General features: G+C 34.2%; 1 protein-coding gene and 1 long non-coding RNA gene across 2 annotated transcripts; one reads left to right on the plus strand and one right to left on the minus strand.

The window, feature by feature from the left end:
* The first annotated feature begins 5,514 nt into the window (after positions 1-5,514).
* Positions 5,515-7,342, plus strand: LOC112754101 (uncharacterized). Its single transcript, XR_011873695.1, has 5 exons — positions 5,515-5,723; positions 5,803-5,950; positions 6,034-6,815; positions 6,915-7,037; positions 7,205-7,342. It is a non-coding gene; the product is annotated as an uncharacterized lncRNA (long non-coding RNA).
* Positions 7,343-10,122: 2,780 nt separating this feature from the next.
* LOC140180288 (uncharacterized) lies at positions 10,123-11,713 on the minus strand. Its single transcript, XM_072220746.1, has 4 exons — positions 11,315-11,713; positions 11,053-11,218; positions 10,363-10,689; positions 10,123-10,277 (listed from the first exon to the last, which is right to left on the minus strand). Exons 1-4 carry the CDS (start codon positions 11,711-11,713, stop codon positions 10,123-10,125), a joined length of 1,047 nt encoding a protein of 348 aa, XP_072076847.1.
* Positions 11,714-23,195: the final 11,482 nt, after the last annotated feature.

Here is a 23,195-nt window from a genome sequence, read left to right on the forward strand (position 1 = left end):
TTTTTTTCCCAAAGAAGGGTTTTCCTGAAAGGGGTTTTAATGAGGCATCAAAGTGGGGGCTAATGGTTAATAAGTCTTAAAATCCCTTAGTAGCTAAGATCAAAAGTTACCTCCTTCAATAAATAAAGATTTATTCTATCTCTCCATAATTCCATTATTGTCATCATTATTCTATGAAACGCACCGATTTAAGCTCGAAAAAACGTGAAAATCCCATGTCCGACCTAAGTGGTCGGCAGGATAAAATGACGAGGTACAAGTCGGTGTAAAGAGGTTACTAAAACGATCATAATAACTCGGGAATATTATCACTAAACAACCTACTAGTCGAAAAACCCGAGAAGAATCGGAATACATTGCAAAAATAAACTAAGTCATGAAAACAAATCAATAAGCAAAAATTGAATATGTGAGGAATACAAAAGAGATAAGAAAAATCCCTCAAAAGCAATGGCTGTTCAAAGTCTTCGAAAAAGCTTTACGGTAACTTAGACAAAAATAGCCTGCCCAGCAAAAAGATTTTTTCAAATAGGTTTTTTATAAAAATCTCACAAAAAAATCACAACAAAGCATGCACACGCAAAAAATATTTCTTAAAAGCCCTTATCGAAAAAGGCGAGCCAAACAAAGCAATTTTTTGTTAACGGCCATAAAAAAGGTCGAGAAAGTCAAGAACTACCACCACAAACAAACAAAAAAGATAAATTATTCAAAGAGGACCCACAAGCCGGGCCTCAAATAGCTGAAATTAATTAGGAGGAAGATTGGGATCACCATGGGGAAGGGAGCTCGGGTGTGCAATAGAAGTCGGAAGGATCGAAGTGGTCTCTTCGGCAGCGAAAGTCGGAGCTTCTGAAGAACTTGGCAGGAATCCCTCTTGTTGCTCCTCATGAGGAGGAGACTCGACCATCCTTTGCCCGCAAGTCTTAAGCTCGGAATCCGTTTCGGGACGAGGAGGGGAGATAATAGCTCCATCAACAACGATCTTGTCAGGATGGAGAGGAGAAAGGTCCAAGTCAGGAGTGATGACTCTGACCTGTTCCTTAAACACCCTCTAAGCCTCCTCCGAGCTCTCCGCTACGGAATCCTCCAAGTTCTGAGAGGTCTCCCGGTTCGACTCCAGCTACCTCTGAAGATCAATATTTTCGGAGAAGACCCTGACGTAGTTTTGCTCCACCTTCTCCTTCAGGCCCTCTGATAAACCACTATTTTATGGTTTATCTTGTGCTCAATTGAGTGGTTTTTATCAAGTATTTGAACACTTATTCATACTAATCGCATGTTTTACATTTTCTTTCCTGATTTTGTGCTATGATTGAAAACATGTTTCTTTGACCTTAATTTTATCAATTTTAATCCTCCCTTTATACCATTCAATGCCGTGATATGTGTGTTAAATGATTTCAGAGATTACCCTCCGCCATAGCACATTGACCCATAAGCTTCTTCTCCCTCTCCTGAAGCCCGGCCAACTCCTCCTTCATCTAGGCAACCTCCCCCTAAAGCCGCTTTTCTTCCTCTTGATACAGGACAATCCTCTCCTAAAGTTCCTCTACAGTTTTTTGGGAAGAGCCCAAAAAGCTCAAAGGAGTTTTGTCCAGGATATCAAGAAGAGTAGTGCAGAATCCGGCAGTCTGAATCCCCCCCCCAAACAATAATTTGAAGATGATTTCAAAGGGAAGCATCATCCATAGCGATTTGGCTATGAGGAAAGATGTGCTTCCGAACGAACTTGGGACTATCGAAGTTGGCCTCCCCAGAAGGAGAAGAGCCAGTCTCCGAGGTCTTACGTTACTTTTTTTAGGTTCGGAGAGAGGTCGTACTGGGGGATAGGGGCAGGAGAAGGGAGAGAAGAAGCAGAGGTAGAGGTTACCATAATTGGGCGAGAGGAGGCCCCAAGTCACGAGGAGGAGGAGGAGCACCAGCAGCCTTCGCAGCATCAGCTCGGGCCCGAGCCTTCCTCCGGGCCTCTTGGACCTTCTGATATGCAGTGCTGGATCCACTCTTCACCATTTTTGAAAGAAAGAAACAAAAAAGCAATCAGCTTACAAATCGGAAAACATAACAAGTCGGATACTTTCAGAAATAACTACGAAAAAGAAAAAACTACCTAGTTGGGTTCGCACAAAACTCGGAGAACCCAAAAGAAACTTTTTAGTATCCAGATGAGGATCCCTCCCCCAAGCCTCTCGGAAGAACCCCATAATGGCCTCCTCAACCTCGTCCAAATCCTCCAGGCCATACTTCTCGACAGGGGAGGCCTCTAACCAATAAAGAGGAAATCGGGATTCGTGGTTATCACCTAGGACAAAAGGGTGATGGCCCTCTACGGCTTGGACCCTAAGGAAAAAGTTTTAAAATTGTGAAATGATTCATCAAATATTGAAAAAACCTTCCGCCCCTGAATAGCTCGGAAGGACACCCACTGTTGCTTATTATTTAAGGTGCTAAATAGTTTGGTCAGATGGAAAAGATTAAAAAAAACCTTTAAAGAAGTCGGGAAGTCCAGCTCTCGGCTGACAAGTTGATAAATTTTCATGAAACCCCAAGAGTTGGGGTGGAGCTGAGTAGGAGCAACTCGGCAGTGCGATAGTACCTCTATCTCAAAATCAGAAAAGGAGAAGGAAACCCCAGGCGAGTAAAAAGACAATCATACATAAAAAAGAAGTGAGGGTCAGAATCAGTAGCCCTCCCACAACAAACCCGGTCTTCAGGACCCAGGGCCACCAACTCATATTTAGGCTCATCGGCCTCTAAACTACAGATCCTATGGTGAATACGAAGTTCGGTGAGGTAGTCAGTGTCTACTAAGGGTTTCTCATCAAGAACAGAATCGTCTACCCATCTCAAAAGGGTCTCAAGAACGCGGGAAGACATTTTTTCCAAACAAAAAGGAAATAGGTATAGAAGCGACAAGACCTACAAAGAAAAATAATAAAATAATAAAAAACGGGGATCCCAGAGACAAGACAGTCTTTCTCCAAAAAGCAAAATAAGGAAAAGAATCGCCAAGACCGACCAATAAACTAACACCTCACATTACGAATGAGGGAACAACAAAAACAGAGATAAAAGCACTACATCAATAATAGAAGAAGATAAAGAAGAGGCTAACCTTTCTCTGTAGGCTTGACGAGAGGTAGTCACAGCAATGACGAAACACCTAAAGAGGGAAGGCTGAAGGGATTCCTTTTGAAATGTGAAAGAATGAGATGTGCAGGCAAGAAACTTCGAAGACGAAAGAAAACAAAGAAAAGAGAGAGAAAAGTATTTATAACATGCCAGGGGCATAATGGTAAAAACGACACGGTCATTAAAGAAATGCGTCGTTACCAATGTAACTGCCCCAACATGTAAATACGAAACCCCAAACGGATGCGACGTTTGATTAGACACGACGGTTGAGAAATTTGAAATCACGTCAGTTCTCAACTAAAAATCACGTCAGTTCCCGACTTGAACAAACCTGAGTTCAATTATTACTCGAATTCAACTCATAATCAAAGAGATCGGACTCGAGTAGGGGCACTGTTCATACCCTGGCCCAACACTATGGTCCAGGTCCAAGTAAGCCAAAAAGGCCCAATCCAAAGATTGACCTTCACCACCCACCCGACCTCGTCTAAAGAGGTCGGGCTCGACATAGGCTCCTCCCCAAAGAGGTCGGGCTAAGCATGAGCTGGCAGATAACACTTATTCAAATAAATAACTGCCCCTAAAATCTCTCACCCCACTTCCAGAAGCAATATCCCAACAACCCTAAGATAAAGGGACGGTTATCCACCTTCAGAAGTAGAACTACTCCAACGGTGGTTATTGGATCACCACTATAAATACACTGACATGCTCATGTAACACTAAGTTCTAATACACTCTAAGCCTACTTACCGCCTTGCTAACTTAGGCATCGGAGCGTCTTTGCAGGTACCACCCCCCTTCTTTCGCACACACAACTCGGACGGCGGCTCCCAGACGTAAACCAAGTCGGAGACCACCTTCCATTAACACTTGGGCCAATCCTTCTAGCCCAATCCACTTACCTCAGGTTACCCACGTAACAACTATTAAATTAATTATTTATAAAAAATATATATTAAAAATAAATAAAATCATATACATTTATACACAAAAATATTATAACTAATTTTAGTATATATAATATTTTAAATTAATTATTTTTTGTTAAAATTATTTTTTAATTTTCACTTATAAAAGATTTAAAATTTAAATTTAACATTTAAATTTAATATCTATAATAATAACTACATTGGAGATAAGTTGTGGTGGTGTTAAGATGAAGAAGGGAAAAAAATAGATAAAAATAAAGACTCTGAATATAAGAATAAAAAGTATTAAGTACTCTTTGACATGAAAAACAGAAAACGTTATTTTCAACTCCAAAAGTATTTATTAAATTGGTTCCTTTATAACATGAAAATTATTTCACGTATCTTATTGGCTTTATTGAAATAGAGATGGACCACGTTCCAAATAAATAAATAGTTTAGAAAACTTAATACAAAAAAAAGTCCGAAAAAAGTTGTTGTAGGTAGATATTAATCACCAAAAATATTTTCAAATAATAAAATTTTTTTATTTTGTGAAATAATGATTTGAAAAAAAAACTGTAAATTAATCATTCAATTACAAACATAAGCAAATTACAATTAGATTAGTATTCATAATTAAATTGTTAAAGTAAAAAATTATTTTTTTATATTCCTTTTAAATAAAAAAATCCTGATAAAAGATACACATACACGAATTCCATTAATATGAATTTTCTTAATAAAAAATCCACTTACTAATCCTAATAGAGAGTCAAAACATATATGATACAAGTCATACAATACAGTTAATATATAACATAACCATTATTATCAATTTAACACACCGCACAAACAACATAAATACTCTAAATATATCATAATACAAGATTGTTAAAATGTATGAATAACTACTATAAAAAACCACAACACAAACACATGTGAACCAAAATACACATGAAAAGCAAACTAACACGAGAATAAAAAAAAGAAATAACAAGAAAACTACTGTACAATGAAGTTACCAACACCATTGATGAACAGTTTCCTCAATTTTGATAATATTGATTAAAAAATAAGTCACATAATTTGGACAAATATATAAAATTGTAAAATAAAATAAATAAAGTTAATAACTAAAAAAAGAATAAAAACAAAAACAAAAAAAATGTTTAAAAATTTTATAATTATTAATTTTATAATAATAATCACTTTTTTATTTAATAAAAAAATTAAAAAAATAAAAATCTTCGACTCGACGGACCGGCCCGTTTCGTCCCGCCCCGCCAAAATCCGCCAATTTGGCAGTGCGGATTTGGCGAATTTTTTTAATTTGGCGGTTTCCAAATCCTAACCCAACTCGCTTTTTTGCAGGTTTAGCGGGTCGGCCCGACGGGTTCAACCCGTTTTGCCACCCCTATCTAGGATCAAGTTACCAACACCATTGATGAACAGTTTCCTAGATTAATATTACCACATTAGTTACCTGCGATCCACATCATTATTCCCTTCATGCCTTTCTTCTTTCTCCACGTCTGCAACTTCAGCTTGTGTTCTTTGGAAAAGCGATCTTTGATAATAAGCAATTGAATAAGCATCCCATAAAAGTTTTCAAAGTGCACATTACTATAAATTCGGTGAAAAGAAAATCTCTTCAAAGATGATCTCTCAAACAAGGTCAGATTATAAATTCGGTGAAAATCATGCTATATATAGAATTGGCATTTTTCTTAATGTTGCCTTCAATAATTTTCAGGTGGACAAATTTGAAGACAGTATTAAATTCATAAGCTCTAGGCCTAAGCCTCTTGCACTCTGTCTTTCCCAAAGATAAGACACTGCAGAATAGAATGATGTCTGAAACATCTTCTGGCAGTTTAACTTTCAATGATGCAATTCTATAAGTATTTTTCTATCTACTCTTGATCCTTAATTTCACATGCTTCAAAAATGTTATATATGAACATTGATTTAGAATAATGTGCAGTATGCAGCGGATTCTCTACCATTTGGTGGAGTTGGAGAAAATGAATTTGGAATGTACCATGAGAAGTTCTCTTTTGACACATTCAGCAGCCAAAAGGCAGTAGTTAGAAGAAGCTTCCTCACTGATTTCTGGTATAGGTATTCACCATGGACACTGAACAAGTTTCAGCTTCTTGAGGTCTCTTACAACTATGATTATCTGGGGTTGCTCCTTGTCTTGATTGGCCTAAAGACACCATCAAAACACAGATCATATTTCGCTAACCTACCCCTGATTACTTTCACCATCATTAGTATTATTATTTATTTATTTAAAAGTGATTAAGAAATCAAGATTCTTAGGTTGATTGCTTGATCAGCTTAGCAATATTTATTGAGGACAACCAGACTGGATCTGAAATCACAAAAGTTTAGAAGATTATGCTATATGGTTCAACGGTAGTTTTAGACTTAAGGTAATTTATCAACCTTCAAGGAATATATAGATAGATATAGTGACATGGCAGGTTAGCTTCTATTCTTGTTGCTTATGATCTTCATTTGTCCATCTGCCAAGAACATTTGAAGCCTAATTTACTATATTAAATTCTACAATTTTCTCATCCTAGATATGTGTTTTCTATTTTGATTTTCTCTTCTAAGTTTGTTTAATTTTTCTTACCCCAATTAAAATTTTACGTTTGTTGTTGTTGTTGCAGTGAAGTGTTTGAACTCTTTGATCAATTGTACTTGCTCTCTGGTGGCAAAACTGTTTACTTTGGCCAAGCTTCTGAGGCATACGAGGTACCAATCTACCAATAATAATACTATTTCTAAATTCTTAAAATTATTCATTTGTATGTGATTGATTGTGAGCATTATTATGCTGCATGGTTTCAACAGTTCTTTGCACAAGCTAGTTTTCCATTCCCTGCTTTGAGGAATCCATCAGATCATTTCCTTAGATGCATCAACTCTGACTTTGACAAAGTTAAATCAACTCTTAAGGGGTCCATGAAACTCAGGGTACTATTATTCTACTCATCTTTATGCATGTCATAATCTTGACTATTGCAACATTTTAGTTTCATTCTTTTTAAGATTGTGGTTCTGATCAGTCCATATTTATGACCATTATGAGTTTATATAACTATATGTTCCTTAACTAAAATGTTTTAATTTTGTTATATCAGTTTGAGGAAAGTGATGATCCCTTGGATAAGATCACTACTGCTGAAGCTATTGGGACTCTTATTGATTACTACCGCATTTCTCAGCATTCTTATGCTGCAATACAGAAAGTGGATGAGATATCCAAAGTTGTAAGTACAGAAAGTACGTAAATTTTGTTTTTTAAAATAGGACCCAAACACAGCCTTATTGCTATTGTTATCAACTGCACCAAACTTAGCACTATGCAAATGAGTAATCTCTTTTTTTTTCTTCATAATTTTCTGCAGAAAGGAACACTGCTTGATACAGGAGGAAGCCAACCGAGCTTCTTAATGAAGTCTTACACGTCAACAAAGCTCTCCTTCGTTAACATGTCTAGGGACTTTGGTTACTATTGGCTTTGTCCTGCACTTCTTGTGATTTATCAGAGTCACAGACCACTAAACTTGGAAATATATATTATACATTTATATTTCTTTAAAATAATAAATAACAGGTCATTAAGATTAGGTAGGTCATTGTTTCAACAAATGTTTCTAGGTATCAAAATCAAAACTATAAATATTGATGCATGAGTTTATCTTTTCACTCACTTCTAACACTACTCCTTTTTCATAGTCTATTTTTTCACTCACTTCTAACACTAATCCTTCTTTGTAAATCTCTTATTCTTGCTTCTAACATAAAAGGATTGAAACCATATGGTATTCTTATTTTTAAAAAAAATTCTCATATTTTTTATACATTAATATAATGTTTTTTCTATTGATTACTTGAATTACTATTTCATATAAATTAATTATTTTAAATAAAATATAATTGACAAGATACATCATTTATATGAACTAATAGTTTAAGTAATCAATAGAAAAAACATTATCTTAACATATAAAAAATATGAGAATTGTTTTCAAAAATAAAAATACTATATGGCTTCAATCCTTCCATGTTAGAAGTAAGAATAAGAGATTTATGAGGAAGGAGTAGTATTAAAAGTGAGTGAAAAGATAGACTACAAAAAAAAAGTAGGGTTAGAAGTGAGTGAAAAGATAGACTCATGCATCAATATTTATAGCTTACTTTTTATACCTAAAAACATTTTTTTGAAACAATGATCTACCTAATCTTAATGAGCTGTTATTTATTATTTAAAAAAATATAAATGTATAATATATATTTTTTTAAACATACTATTTAACTAATGAAATATTAATATTTAATTAATCTATATATTTAATAAACTAGTTTAATTAATTTGTGTGTTCATAAAAAACTAGATTTTTAGTAATATGAAGAGCTGCTTGACTGTCGCAATAGAGACGAATTGGCACATATAATGAGGCACGTATAGAGAGTAGAGTATATCTTTAATCCACTTCAATTCTTTTATTGTCTGAGCCTTTGAACGATATTCAGTCTCGGCAGAGGAGACAGACACTGTTTGTTGTTTCTGAGTCTTCCAAGATATTGGTGAGTTACCAAGCTGGATGAACCAGCTGACTTGCAAGTGAGTGGACAACTAGCCCAATCGGAATCACACCATCCATAGAACCGCAAATTATTCTCTCATGGGAGAAGAATTCCTTGTCCTTTAAATAGCCTACAACACGCAAAGCAGCTTGCCAGTGTTGGATGCGTAGATTTTGCATGAACTGGGATAACATATGAACACTGTAGGCCAGATCAGGCCGAGTAAAACACAAGTAAATCAGTCTTCCAACAAATCGACGATATATGCTAGGATCAGATAAAAGAGAACATGTTGCTAACCCCAGTCGATGATTCTCTTCGCACGATGTTGCTACAGGCTTAGCACGTAGAAGTCCTGTTTTGGTGATTATGTCCAAAGCATATTTTTTTTTTTGGCACAGAAAGATTCCAGTCGGAGATCTGGCAATCTCAACTCCCAAGAAGTATTTCAGTCGGCCTAAATCTTTCATGTGAAAACATGTGTGTAAATACTCTTTGAAACGTTAAATTGCAGCACCATCATTTTCTGCTATTACAAGGTCATCAACATATATCAAAACTACCAATTGCACGCTATTGTGATAAAGGCTAAACAAGGAATGGTCCTTTGGGGATTGCTTGAAACCATATCGAAGGAGAGCAGATGAAAGTTTTGCAAACCAACATCGTGGAGCTTGTCGAAGTCCGTAGAGAGATTTCTAAAGTTTACAAACCAGTCCTTGTTGAGACACTTGAAAACCAGGGGAAGCTTCATGTAAACGTCCTTATCAAGTTCTCCATGAAGAAATGCATTGTGGACATCCATTTGGTGGAGTTTCCAATCCTGGGCTGCTGACACTGCGAGTGTTATGCGAATTGTTACCATCTTTACCACTGGAGAAAACGTTTCATTGTAATCCAAGCCTTTCACTTGATTTTTTTCCAAAACTACCAGTCTTGATTTGAACCTCTCTATTGTCCCGTCAGAGTTGTATTTAATTTTATAAACCCACTTACACCCATGTGCTTTCTTTCTTGGAGGAAGGGTTGTGAACTTCCAAGTGTCATTGAGTTGAAGTGTATGAATTTCTTGGGACATCGCTTCGCGCCAACGCTCATCTCTAACTGCTTGAGAGAAAAATAAAGGCTCTTGTTCTGTCTGGAGAGAGGCAAGAAAACTGTGGTGTTGTTTGGAAAAGGAATTATAATTCACAAAATTTATATAGGATAGGACATTCTTGAGGATTTTGATGGAGAGAGAGGTTGGTCGGTAGGGCCTATTGGTATCGTAGCAGTAGAGAAAAAATCGCGCAACCTGACTAAGGGTGTCTTCATGCAGTGATCCTGACCAAGTGGAACGTCCATCGTGACTAGTGGTAGATCAGAAATCGACGTTGTTTCTACTACACTTGGTTCCGATGCATCGTCAATGATGTACTCTTCAATCTCTTCATTGAACTCATGTCCTCCTTGTTGGTCAATAGGTTCTTCAATAAGGGAGTCCCCACTCCCCAGCACAGTCATTCAAGTGTGGAGTACTGGTCTCGTTGTTTGTATCTTCTTCAACAATTATTTCTGTCATAGGAGGTCCAATATCTTCAATCTTTGGTTCCAAAACCTGATCCGCTTTAAAGGAAAACACATCTTCAACAAAATGAACGTCACGAATACAAAGAAAACTTCTTTTTCCAAGTCAAATAGTTTCCATCGTTTTTGCCCAAAAGGATACCCGACAAACACACAATACTATGGCTGACAAATTTGTCCCATTGCCTATTCTGATTTTGAGCATAACACAAAGAGCCAAAAACCCGCAAGTGCTCATAACTTGGAATTGTTCCATGAAAAACCTCATACGGAGTCTTGCCCTTCAGTACTGAGGATGGCATATGATTAATTAAATAGCCAGCAGTTAAGACACATTCTCCCCGAAACTGGATAGGAAGATTGCCTTGAAAACGTAATGATCTAGCAACATTGAGAATATGTCGATGTTTGCGCTCCACTCGTCCATTTTGTTGCGGTGTATTAACACATGACGATTGGTGAACAATGCCTTATTGTAGGAAGTATTGTTTTAAACACATGAATTCCGTTTCATTATCAGATTGCACCATTTTAACATATTTGTTATATTGGCGTTCAACCAAAATGAAAAAATTTTTCAATGTGATTGATATCTCAGTCTTTTCTTTCAACAAATATATCCAAACTGCTCATGAACAATCATCCACAATAGTTAAGAAATACGAAGCACCACATGAGGAGGGAGTTCTATAGGGTCCCCACAAGTCACAATGGATTAAATAAAAAATATTGGAAACTTGATAGTCACTCAAAGAAAACTTATCTCTTGTTTGCTTAGATTTTTCACAAATTTCACAAATCTCATTGGCGGTATATTTTCCACTTACATTACGGAGCATTTGCACAATTTGAAATGATAGGTGCCCTAGTCTCTTATGCCAAAGTGCTAGTTGATTCTCTGTTCTGGTATGACAAGCTTGAATCTTGTGTGCCCCACGATACCAATAGAGCCCATCCTTCCGCTCACCCGCTCCAATCAGCATCCTCGAAGTGCGGTCCTGTATGACATAAAATTTATCAGTGAATTGTACTAGACAGTATTTTTCATCTGTTAATTGAGAAACTGAGAGTAAGTTGCATTTTAATTGAGGTACATAGAGAACATTTTTCAATTCAAGTCCTCCTTCAAGTATCATTGTTCCTTGCTTGCACGCTATCACCTGCTCTCCATCCGGTAAACCTACTGGACACCCGCGTATAGTTTTCTTTTCATATAAATTTTTCTGGGTTCTAGTCATGTGGTTGGAAGCTCCACTATCAATGATCCATAAATGAAAAATTCTCTTACCAGTCATTTTCTCGGAGTCATTTGGTTTTTGCTTGTTTATCATATTTACCAATACTAGCCATTGTTCATTGCTCAATCCTGACATCTCACATGAGTCTTCCATGTTGGTAGCATGCCTACCACTTCCATCAGTGTGTGCCACATATGCACGCGCTGGAATTCCTCGAGTACGCTCCGTAGCCTTTGCTATCGTCTCTTCCTTCATTCCTTGGTCGATCGCCCCACCATTCTAGATATCCTACAATCTGACAGCATCCTTTAACATCATGCCCACTTTTGCCACAGTGAGAGCATATTGTTGATTTTTGGCTATGATCTCCTCGTCCTTTCATCCTATTCCCTGCCTACATTGCGAGTCTTACAACCAACCCTCTCTCTTCTGATGCCTTAGCCATCGTCTTCACTCTCTCCTTTTGGACTAGCATTGCGTACACACGATTAAGCGATGGCAAAAGATCGGTCGCTAGAATATTTGACAGTACTGTTCGGTAACTCGCATCATCTAGGCCCATCAAAAATTGGTGGACCCTTTCTTCTTCCCTTCGCTTCTTAAATTGAGATCCAATTCCACACTTACATCCACCACACGTGCATTTGGAAATTTGCTCATACTGTGCTAATTCATCCCACAGTCCTTTCAATTTCACATAATACGCCGTTATGGCCATTCCTTCCTGCTTACATCTCGTCAAATATTTTTGTATTCATGGTCTGTTAACATCAGAAAACCGCTCTTTAATATCCGTGCGTTCTCTACATACGCACCGGTCGACAGTAGGCTTGGTTCGATTGTGTTCAAGATCCATAATACAATCATGGATTGGACTGCCCACCAATCCTCAAGATCAGATGCACCTTGTTCTGGTTCCGTGAGTGTTCCATCGATGAATCCCATTTTCTCCGAACCCGAAGTGATATTTTGACAGCTCTAACTCATTCCTCGTAATTTTCTCCACGCAGCTGCAATTGCGTGATTACATTTCTTGGGTTGTCACTCGCATTGAGGTCATATGGCGAGTAAGTTTTCTTAGTTACTTTTTCTGAAGTCTCTGGTACATTTGCAGAGTTCTTTTCTGATTCTGCTGCCATGGTTATGCAGCCTAGGTTATGTTTGTTGGTATTAGAGTATGCTTTGATACCATGTAGAAAATTCAACCTGTTTTTCTATTAGTCATGAAGATATATATATATATATAACTTTTGATATGAAACTATATCAAATATTTTCTATCTTAAAAAACATAATTTACGATCCTAACAAATTAGAATGCACAATTTTCTATTCTAATAAAAATATACATGAGAGTACTCTTGGAGTACCGTATTTATACTTAAATTATAGAAATATTATTAATATAATATTTCTATGGATATCTAAATTGTCCATTAATATTATTAATAATATTTCAAGCCAAAAAGGATTTTAACCCTAAGAACTTAGTGATTTTTCGATTAATATAAATTTTTTTAATAGAAAATCTACTCGCTAATCAGGAGTCAAAACATACATGATACAAGTCATACAATACAACTAATATATAACACAACCATCATGATCAACTTAACACACCGCACAAACAACATGAACATTCCAAATATATCATGATATAAGATTGTTAAGATGTATGAACAACTACTATAAAAAACCACAAAACAAACACATGTGAACCAAAATACACATGAAATGCAAACTTGACACGAGAATAAAAAAAAAGAAATATATTAATAGATAATTTAGATATACATAAAAATATTATTAATAATATTAATAGATAATTTAGATATACATAGAAATATTATATTAATAATATTTTTATAATTTAAATACAAATACGGTATTCCAAGAGTACTCTCATATATATCTTTACTAGGATAGAAAATTATGCATTCTAATTTATTAGGATCGTAAATAATGCTTTTTAAGATAGAAAATATTTGATATAATTTCATATTAAAAGTTGTATATATATGTATTTATGACTAATAGAAAAATAAGTTGAATTTTCTACAAAATAACAAAAAAAACTACTGTACGATCAGGTTACCAACACCATTGATGAACAGTTTCCTAGATTAATATTACCACATTAGTTACCTGCCATCCACATCATTATTCCCTTCATGCCCTTCTTTCTCCACGTCTGCAACTTCAGCTTGTGTTCTTTGGAAAAGCGATCTTTGATAATAAGCAATTGAATAAGCATCCCATAAAGTTTTCAAAGTGCACATCACTATAAATTCGGTGAAAAGAAAATCTCTTCAAAGATGATCTCTCAAACAAGGTGAGATTATAAGTTCGGTGAAAATCATGCTATATATAGTGACATGGCAGGTTAGCTTTTATTCTTGTTGCTTATGATCTTCATTTGTCCATCTGCCAAGAACATTTGAAGCCTAATTTACTATATTAAATTCTACAATTTTCTCATCCTAGATATGTGTTCTCTGTTTTGATTTTCTCTTCTAAGTTTGTTTAATTTTTCTTACCCCAATTAAAATTTTACGTTTGTTGTTGTTGTTGCAGTGCTTCAGCTTTGTTTGTGACTCAGCACTGCGTGCATTGGCAAGAGAGGGAAGAACAGTGATAGCTTCCATTCATCAACCAAGTAGTGAAGTGTTTGAACTCTTTGATCAATTGTACTTGCTCTCTGGTGGAAAAACTGTTTACTTTGGCCAAGCTTCTGAGGCATACGAGATACCAATCTACCAATAATAATACTATTTCTAAATTCTTAAAATTATTCATTTGTATGTGATTGATTGTGAGCATTATTATGCTGCATGGTTTTTAACAGTTCTTTGCACAAGCTGGTTTTTCATGCCCTGCTTTGAAGAATCCATCAGATCATTTCCTTAGATGCATCAACTCTGACTTTGAAAAAGTCAAATCAACTCTTAAGGGGTCCATGAAACTCAGGGTACTATTATTCTACTCATCTTTATGCATGTCATAATCTTGACTATTGCAATATTTTAGTTTCATTCTTTTTAAGATTGTGGTTCTGATCCGTCCATATTTATGACAATTATGAATTTATATAACTATATGTTCCTTAACTAAAACGTTTTAACTTTGTTATCTCAGTTTGAGGGAAGTGATGATCCTTTGGATAAGATCACTACTACTGAAGCTATCGGGACTCTTATTGATTACTACCGCACTTCTCAGCATTCTTATGCTGCAATACAGAAATTAGATGAGATATCCAAAGTTGTAAGTACAAAAAGTACATAAATTTTATTTTTTAAAATAGTACCCAAACACAGCCTTATTGCTATTAATATCAACTGCACCAAACTTAGCACTATGCAAATGAGTAATTTCTTTTTTTTTTTTTCATAATTTTCTGCAGAAAGGAACACTGCTTGATACAGGAGGAAGCCAAGCTAGCTTCTTAATGTAGTCTTACACGTTAACAAAGCTCTCCTTCATTAACATGTATAGGGACTTTGGTTACTATTGGCTTTGTCCTGCACTTCTTGTGATTTATCAAAATTCAAAACTAAATTATAAATATTGATACATGAGTCTATCTTTTCACTTATTTCTAATACTATTTCTTTGTAAATCTCTTATTTTTGCTTCTAACATAAAAAGATTGAAGTTATATGGTATTCTTGTTTTTGAAAAAAAATTCTCATATTTTTTATACGTTAAGATAATTTTTTTTTTTTATTGATTACTTAAACTACTACTTCATATAAATTAATTATTTTAAATAAAATATAATTGACAAGATACGTCATTTATATGAAATAATAGTTCAAGTAATCAATAAAAAAATATTATCTTAACAGATAAAAAATATGAGAATTTTTTTAAAAATAAGAATACCATATGGCTTCAATCCTTCCATGTTAGAAGCAAGAATAAGAGATTTACAAAAAAAGAGTAATGTTAGAACTTAGAAGTGAATGAAAAGATAGACTACAAAAAAAGGAATAGTATTAGAAGTGAGTAAAAAGATAGACTCATGCATGAATATTTATAACTTATTTTTTATACCTAAAAACATTTGTTGAAATAATAACCTACCTAATCTTAATGACCTATTATTTTTTTTTTTTTATCGAAGATATGAAAACTCGAACTCGCAACCTCTTAATTGAGTATGAGGAGATTATGTCATTTGAACTATTGCTTCTTGACTAATTTGGAAAGATATGTGACTCGAACCCAAATGTAAATTTTTAATGACCTATTATTTATTATTTAAAAGAAATATAAATGTATAATATATATATATATATATATATATATATATATTTTAAACATACTATTTAATAGGAAACAAACACTGAACCCAAATGAATTTAGTCCTAAAATTTCTCACTTTTCAACGGTTTCAAAATTTCCAATTTTTACTCTTTTTTGTTGATGACTTCCTAAAATTTCTTGAACAGATAGTTATTTGGTGCTTCTTCCTCTTCATATCTAATTATTTTTCTAATTGCTAGTTTGCCAGTAAAATTTTACGCTTTCAAACTCCTTAAGATACTGGAATGGAATAAAGTGTAGATGAAGAAGATACTGGAGGTTCCAACTTCCAAGTACATAGATTTGACATTTGAGTTTGATTCAATTATTCACATCTATTTATCTACTTCTGACTTTCTGTATTGTAACCCATAACTATGATTTATGACCCCAAAAAAAAAATAATAATAATAATAATAAAGATAAAAAGGTATATGCTGGTGGAGTGATGTTAGAAAGTGGAATACAATGGCGAGGAGAACAATGTGGGTGTGGACGAGGGAGGTGGTGGCAGCTGAAATTACTTGAAGAAAGCACTCACTGTGAATTGGTTTCGTAAAATTTTTATTTTTCTAAAGTAGTTTTTTGGTAAAATTTTTATTTTTCTAAAATAGTTTCAGCTTTTTAAAAACGGTAGCACTTAAGTTTGGTAAAATTATGTTAAAAATAGTTTTTAATAAGTACAAGCATTGTAATTGTATTTGGTAAAACAGTTTTTAAAAATTAAAAAAATTATAATAAACATATTTATAACGAAAAATAATTTTTTTTTTAATTTTAGAGACTAATAATTTAAATATTTATTTAACTTACTCTCTATATTAATATAAATAGAGTTATCATTAGTCAATAATAAAACTTGTATGTAATCCAATATTAGTACTGATACGTCCATTATCTATCTATATATATTGACTCACTTTTACAAATTACAGAAAATAGCACACATATCTCAAGTAAAATTATATATCTATATTTACATATGTATATATATGTTGTTATTATAATTTTGACTAATGTTCATGAAGTTGGTATACGAAAATTTTATGATTGGTTTTCATAAATCAGGTCTCCTTCTTCACGTTTTAAAGAACGGAGAAAAACAAACATCTACTAAAAAATACAAAAACAACGCACAAAAAATAATATAAATAGATAGAAGTTCATACCTAATACGTGATAGAGATGTATTTGTATTGAAATTGTGAAGATTAGGTTGAAAAATAAAAATATATGAAGATTGTGTTAGAATTTATCAAGGCTAGGTTGAGAAATTAGAAATATATGAGTATTTCAATGGCAATATAATGGCGAAAATATGTGTGGAAAAATAAATGAAATCTGGTGTTAATAATTAATAATGGTAATTTTGAATATTTATTATATTAGATTTTTTAATTTTGATAAGTACAAGCCAACTTTGAAAAGCTCATTTTTAGTGCTTTCAAAAGCACTCCTAACTTTTAAAAACCGCAAGCACAAACATTTGGACTTTTTAATTTATGAAACGCAAAATGAAGTACTTATGCTTTTAAAAAGCACAAGTATCTCTTTAAAAAACTTTACCAAACACAGCCTATGTGCGTTGAAAGATTTTCGCATTTTGATTAAATTATTTTTTTCCTCTTAATCCTTATTCATTAGTTGAAAAAGTGGTTGTTCTAACAAAATTTTAAAAATTTGAATTTAAAATTATTTGATTGCAGAAAAATATTGGCTAATTAATTTACATATGATAAAGTAACGTGTGTAACTCAACGTTATGATGGTTTGAGGAGATAATACAATAATGTGACGGCGTTAGTTAGCTGAATAGGGGCTAGAAATCAGATCGTCCGATTTCTTTGTTGGAGAGAGGGGTGCATAAATCGGACGGTCCGATTTGTGGGTGAGGGAAAAAATCGAGCATAGTAATCGGACCGTCCGATTACATGAGGCCGAGAAATTTTTGGATTAGTTCACTTAAATCGGATGGTCCGATTTGCTGCATGCTAAAAATTTTGAATTTGAATGTGATCAAAATCGGACGGTCCGATTTCATAGCGTAATAAAAGTTAACTGTTGAAATGCGGTCGGACCGTCTGATTTATGGTTTTATATATACCTCAACATTACCCGAAGTCTCCATTTGTTGTTAGTCTCTGAAATCTCTCTTCTGAAACCCCTTTAGTTCTTTCTTCTTCTTCTTCATTGTTTCGGCACCAGCTTTCATGTTCATTGTTTGAAGATCCTATTTTTTCAAGTTTGAGAGTGTTTCCTGTGAGTATATCATAATGGATGATAGAGTATTGTTAAAGATTTATTATCATGGGCAGATTTTATTACAAACAGCTAAAGGTGTAAAATTTGTGTGTGAAAATCCATTGGATATTGTTATTCCATTTACGTTGTCGTTTGAAGAATTGAAAGGAGTAATTTGTGAGAAGATGGATTCTCAAATATGTAGGAGAATATCGTGCATTTTGTACAGGAACCCAGTATCTATATTTGGTGGGTTCGTTCAGTTTCAAACCAAATATGTAACTGATGAAGCGAGCATGCAAGATATGTTTTCAGTGTACATGAAAACTCGGTCACAGATATCATTCATCGAGCTGTATATTAAATTTGAGCAGTCGGAAGCAGACCGGAATATTGAGCTGAAAAATTATAATAGTGATACTGAGGAGGAGTTCGAAAGTAATTATGAATGCCTTGATCCGGATGGAGATGGAGATCAGGTCGACGACAATATGCAGGCAGATGTGGCGAATATGGCAAATGCACTAGCAAACCAGCATCCGTTTGTGGAGCCTAGTTTCATGCGCTCGCTGGATTTGGAGGCCATGCATACATCGGAATTTCCTGAGTATATGAATGCAGGTATGTAGTTTTGATACAATGTATGATAGATTAATATGAAAGATTGATTAGTTAGCATGACGAACATGTGATCAATAAAAATGGTAGTTGATAAGTTAACATTCTACCATTCTCATTATCACATAAGCAACATAACATAATTAATAAACCTTAAATGAAACTAAAATAAACATCTATTTATTACTATTATTTCCATGAAAACTATATTTTCTAATATCTAGATCCTATTTATTTCTTAATAACAATTTCATTCGTTTAATATAAATAGAAGAGTGAATACCCCATCCGGCCCCTGACAATTATCTCGAAAGGATAACGAGGCCCCCAAGAAAAAAAACACCCAATCCGGCTCCTGATAATTTTTTTTGGGACTGATTAGTCCCTGTGCCAAAAAAAATAACATTGATTTTTTTTTTTTGGTACAGGGGCCTCGTTGTTCTTTCGAAGTAATTGTCAGGGGCCAGATTGGATTTTTTTTTGTCAGGGACCGGGTTGGAATTTTTTTTGTCAGGTGCCTCGTTGTCTTTCGAAGTAATTGTCAGGAGTTGATTTAGGTTTTTCTCTAAATAAAATGTTAAACTCAAATAAATTTAAAATTAAATCCAATTATTATTATTACTCGACAGCAATATAAAAATATATATTCTAATTCTAATATCTAAACTAAATCCTATTTGGTTTATATTAATAACTATTAATAATACCTAATTTATATTTATATAACTGATTCCTCATTTTTGTTATATATTATTATTATTATTATTATTATTATTATTATTATTATTATTATTATTATCACTGTACGGGCACATATAAAAATTAAATTAACAACCATACATAATCTATTCTACTAACTAACCACATTATTCCTAAAGTAATTAACTATCTAAACTAGTTTAAATTAGTAAACTAAACCTAAACTAACGGTCACTAGAAAAAATTAATAATAATAATAATAATAATAATAATAATAATAATAATAATAATAATAATACCTCGATCAGGGAAAAATAAATTTATGTTACTTAGTTCACTAATTATACTTACACAGCTCTAACACTTGAACTAACTAACAGCATACATTAACTAAATATTCAAATAACATATAACCTAATTATTATTATTTAAATTAAAAAAATTAATAGTAAAATAAACTTACATAATTAGAATGATCAAGATAATTAACAATATGTAATTCTGGACGATTAATATCTTTTGTTCTTCGTCTCCTTGACATTGTTTAACTTGGTCCCTCCTCCTTCAATTTTTTTGCTACTGCTGAAGCTTCAATGGAAGAAAGAAAATGGGTTTTGAAAGAGATAGAAGGGTCTGAGAGTGAGGGAGGAACGAAGTGGGGCACTGGATGGAAGGCTGGGGTTTTACTCGAATGTAAGAAGGGGTCCACTGGCTGGTTGGTGCATGCGCGACGCGTGGCAGTGGTACGCAAATCGGACGGTCCGATTTGTTTACCCTCCACGCCAGTAATCGGACCGTCCGATTACATGCCCCCTAAATCGGACCGTCCGATTTCACCTACGCAGCCCCCACACCCATGTAATGCACGCCAGACCCCAATAACCATGGAATACACCAAAGCTAGCCTCATATTAAAATTAAAAAAGTGAAAAATATTATTCTAACAATTTATATATTATCGACTTTTTCTTTTATTAATTTTTTAAAATTAAATTTTGTATTTTTTATTATTCATTAAAATAGAAAAGGTATAAAAAAATAATTTTTAATTAGTCAATACTAGTTCATTTTAATTTTTTTAATATTTAGTATTTATAATTTAAAAAATAGAATTAAAATTTATAATTTAGTATCTAAAAATTAAAATAATATAATTTTAAAAAATTAATTAATTTTAACCCAAAAAAAAAATTTTCCTAATATTAATATGTACAATAAATTATAGATATCTAATCATTTGAGTAATTTGATAAGCACTTAGCCTTTTAAAAAATAAAAAGTCACATTCTTCTATTAGCATCAAGTGTTAAGGCCATGCCGTTTTTGCTTCCATCTATCTTTTTACTGGAACTATCAAATTTTTAATTTAAAAATATTCTAAAAATATTTTAATTTTTTTAATTAACTTGTTCATTCATATTAATGAATAAATATTTTAGAGATATCAGCTACAATTAAGGTATATCTTTTAACATCAGATCAAGTCTAATAGAAAAAATGCTAAGCATTATAAAAAAAGAAAAAGTTTTCGTTCATTGTCAATAATCAAAATAATAATGCAACAACAGTTTGTAGAAGAAAACAGGAAAAGATTTATGAATCCATGCAAACGACTACTAAAGTTGCAATGTTATAAAGAATAGAAGAAGACAGTAATTTTTTTTGCTATAACAGATTTAAAAATTGAAGAAAAAATGGGCCTTTATTATATAGTTGATAATTTTTTTAAAAATTTTTTTCTTTTTTTCCATAGCAACAAAACAAAATATTATTTTTAACATATCAAACTAGAAATTAATTTTAATGTAGTGTTAGTATAAAATAGTTTAATAAAATTATTAATAACTGAATTATTTTGGCCCCCACCAGGAACGAATAATGGATGCAATCAGGATCATTAAGCACATACAGGATAATAATGTAATCACTAATCACACTTTGAATGATATTCCAAACTAGGGATAATGTAGATAAATAACAGGTGTTCAGATACAATAGCTTATATTACTAAACATTACGTCCACACCTTTTTCTGATGAGTGGCAAGAGCTGCCTGATAAGGTTAGAGAAGTTTGTTTGAAGAAGGACAAAACAGATGTGGTCCACATTTATTCAATAGTGGAAAAAAAATATAACCTCAACAACCTTGCCATGAAAGTAGGAGTTAATAGTCAATTTCGTTTTTGAAAGTGTTTTCAATTTCTATTTTCGTCTCTAAAAGTCAAAATTAATCAAAAATGTCCTCGAAAGATATCTCAGTTGATCACGTTCGTCCTTCCGTCATCTCCGTAGCTGAGATGGCAAACGATCGCTTACATGACCCGTTAACTGCCAAGGTGGCAGAGAAGCAGAACGATGTCGTTTTGGTTGAATGTGCTACTAGCATTGAAACGTCGCCGTTTTGTCTTCTGAAGAGGGATTCAAACGTTGCGATGCCTTACCCTGTCTCATATCAACCATCGCTCTGTCTTTTGCTCCAAAACGTGTCGTCTCCCACAAGGTATGCCCTAAGCGTTTGATCGAAGCTCTGCACCACCCCGACAAGGATCGTTAGTGCTGCTGGACGATTACAATGGAAAGGCTTTGGCCGTTGAATGTAGAGTTGATGTTATACTGGAGCAGCATTGCTAGTAAAAGAAGGCATTGAGACGTTGAGAGGTAAGGATTGAACTCATAATATGATTTCTGACTTATTTTGTGATGTGGTGTATTGTTACTGTGGTGGTGTTAATGTTCGTCTGATTTAAGGTAGGGTTTGGGATGACGAAGGGTGTATTAGTGTTGTTTTAGCATTTTCATGTATGAGATTGTGTTACTTTGTATGGCTCTGTGATGGTAGTCAGGGATGTTTAAATTTAGTGATGGTTCTGTTGCATGTTTTTTTTTGGGTTAATGGTTGATTGGTACCAACTGGGTGTACTAGGTGGTGATACATACAAAGTAGTTGTTGCTGGTCATGTTTGTTTATGATGTTTTTGTGTTTGTCATTGTAGATGGAGGGTCCTCCCATGACGTTTGTTTTTTACCATGGTGGGTTGTTTAAGACGGGTGAGGATGGAGACATGGTTTATGAACCTGATAATACAGAGGTATTGATGGGTGTTGAGGGAGACACACTTGATGTGTTTTTTGTAAGGGGTTACTATAAGGAGTTGGGATACATTGAGGCTGGAAACTATTGGTGGAAAGTTCCTGGAGTTTTGATTGCATCTGGGTTGAAGAAGTTGGTGACAGATGCTGACTTGATTGCAATGTGCAAGGATTGTAGGAGGAACCAATATTTGATCAACCTATACTTTGAGGACTGCATCTCACAGCCCTGTGTAGTGGACAACATAAGGGAAGGTGTAGCTCTTCTGGAAGCAGGAAGTAGTAAGAAGAAGTTCAGTTCCCAGGCCAAGATGCACCACTCCCAACCTGTGAAGACTCCCACAGTGAAGCACCTTCAGCCCAAGAAACCAACCTCTCAGCCCACTAAAGCAGCCTCACAGTCCAGTAAGCCCAAATCTCAGCCCAGTAAGCCCAATTCTCAGCCCACTAAGCCAGCCTCACAGCCCAATAAGCCCAATAAGTCTTACTCTCAGCCCACCAAACCAACACATCAAGCCTCAAAGACCACCTCTCAGCCCATAAAGACTCCCTTGCAGTCAACAAAACTCCACCCTCAATAAACCAAAACCAACATTCAGGGGAAGACAGCCCCACATCATTCCAAAACATCCTCTCAACCAGCCAAGAACCCAGAAAGTAATAACAAGAAAGGAAATACCAGTGCATGCAGAGTCACAAGATCTGGAAGATGTGTAAGAGAATGTCCCATCCAGGAAGAAGATTCTGACTCTCATGACTCATATGAGAGTACTGAAGATGA

Source organism: Arachis hypogaea, chromosome 16 (genome assembly GCF_003086295.3).
Source record: "Arachis hypogaea cultivar Tifrunner chromosome 16, arahy.Tifrunner.gnm2.J5K5, whole genome shotgun sequence".
Taxonomy (NCBI): domain Eukaryota; kingdom Viridiplantae; phylum Streptophyta; class Magnoliopsida; order Fabales; family Fabaceae; genus Arachis; species Arachis hypogaea.

What these genes read in the sequence shown, in the direction of transcription:
- LOC140180288 (XM_072220746.1), bottom strand. Translation starts at nt 11,713, where the DNA reads ATGAAGGAAGAGACGATAGCAAAGGCTACGGAGCGTACTCGAGGAATT. An exon ending in AATTGAAAAATGTTCTCTAT is followed by an intron (nt 11,219 to 11,314) that starts GTACCTCAATTA and finishes TATGTCATACAG; the next exon opens with GACCGCACTTCGAGGATGCT. An exon ending in TCAAATTGTGCAAATGCTCC is followed by an intron (nt 10,690 to 11,052) that starts GTAATGTAAGTG and finishes TCCTACAATAAG; the next exon opens with GCATTGTTCACCAATCGTCA.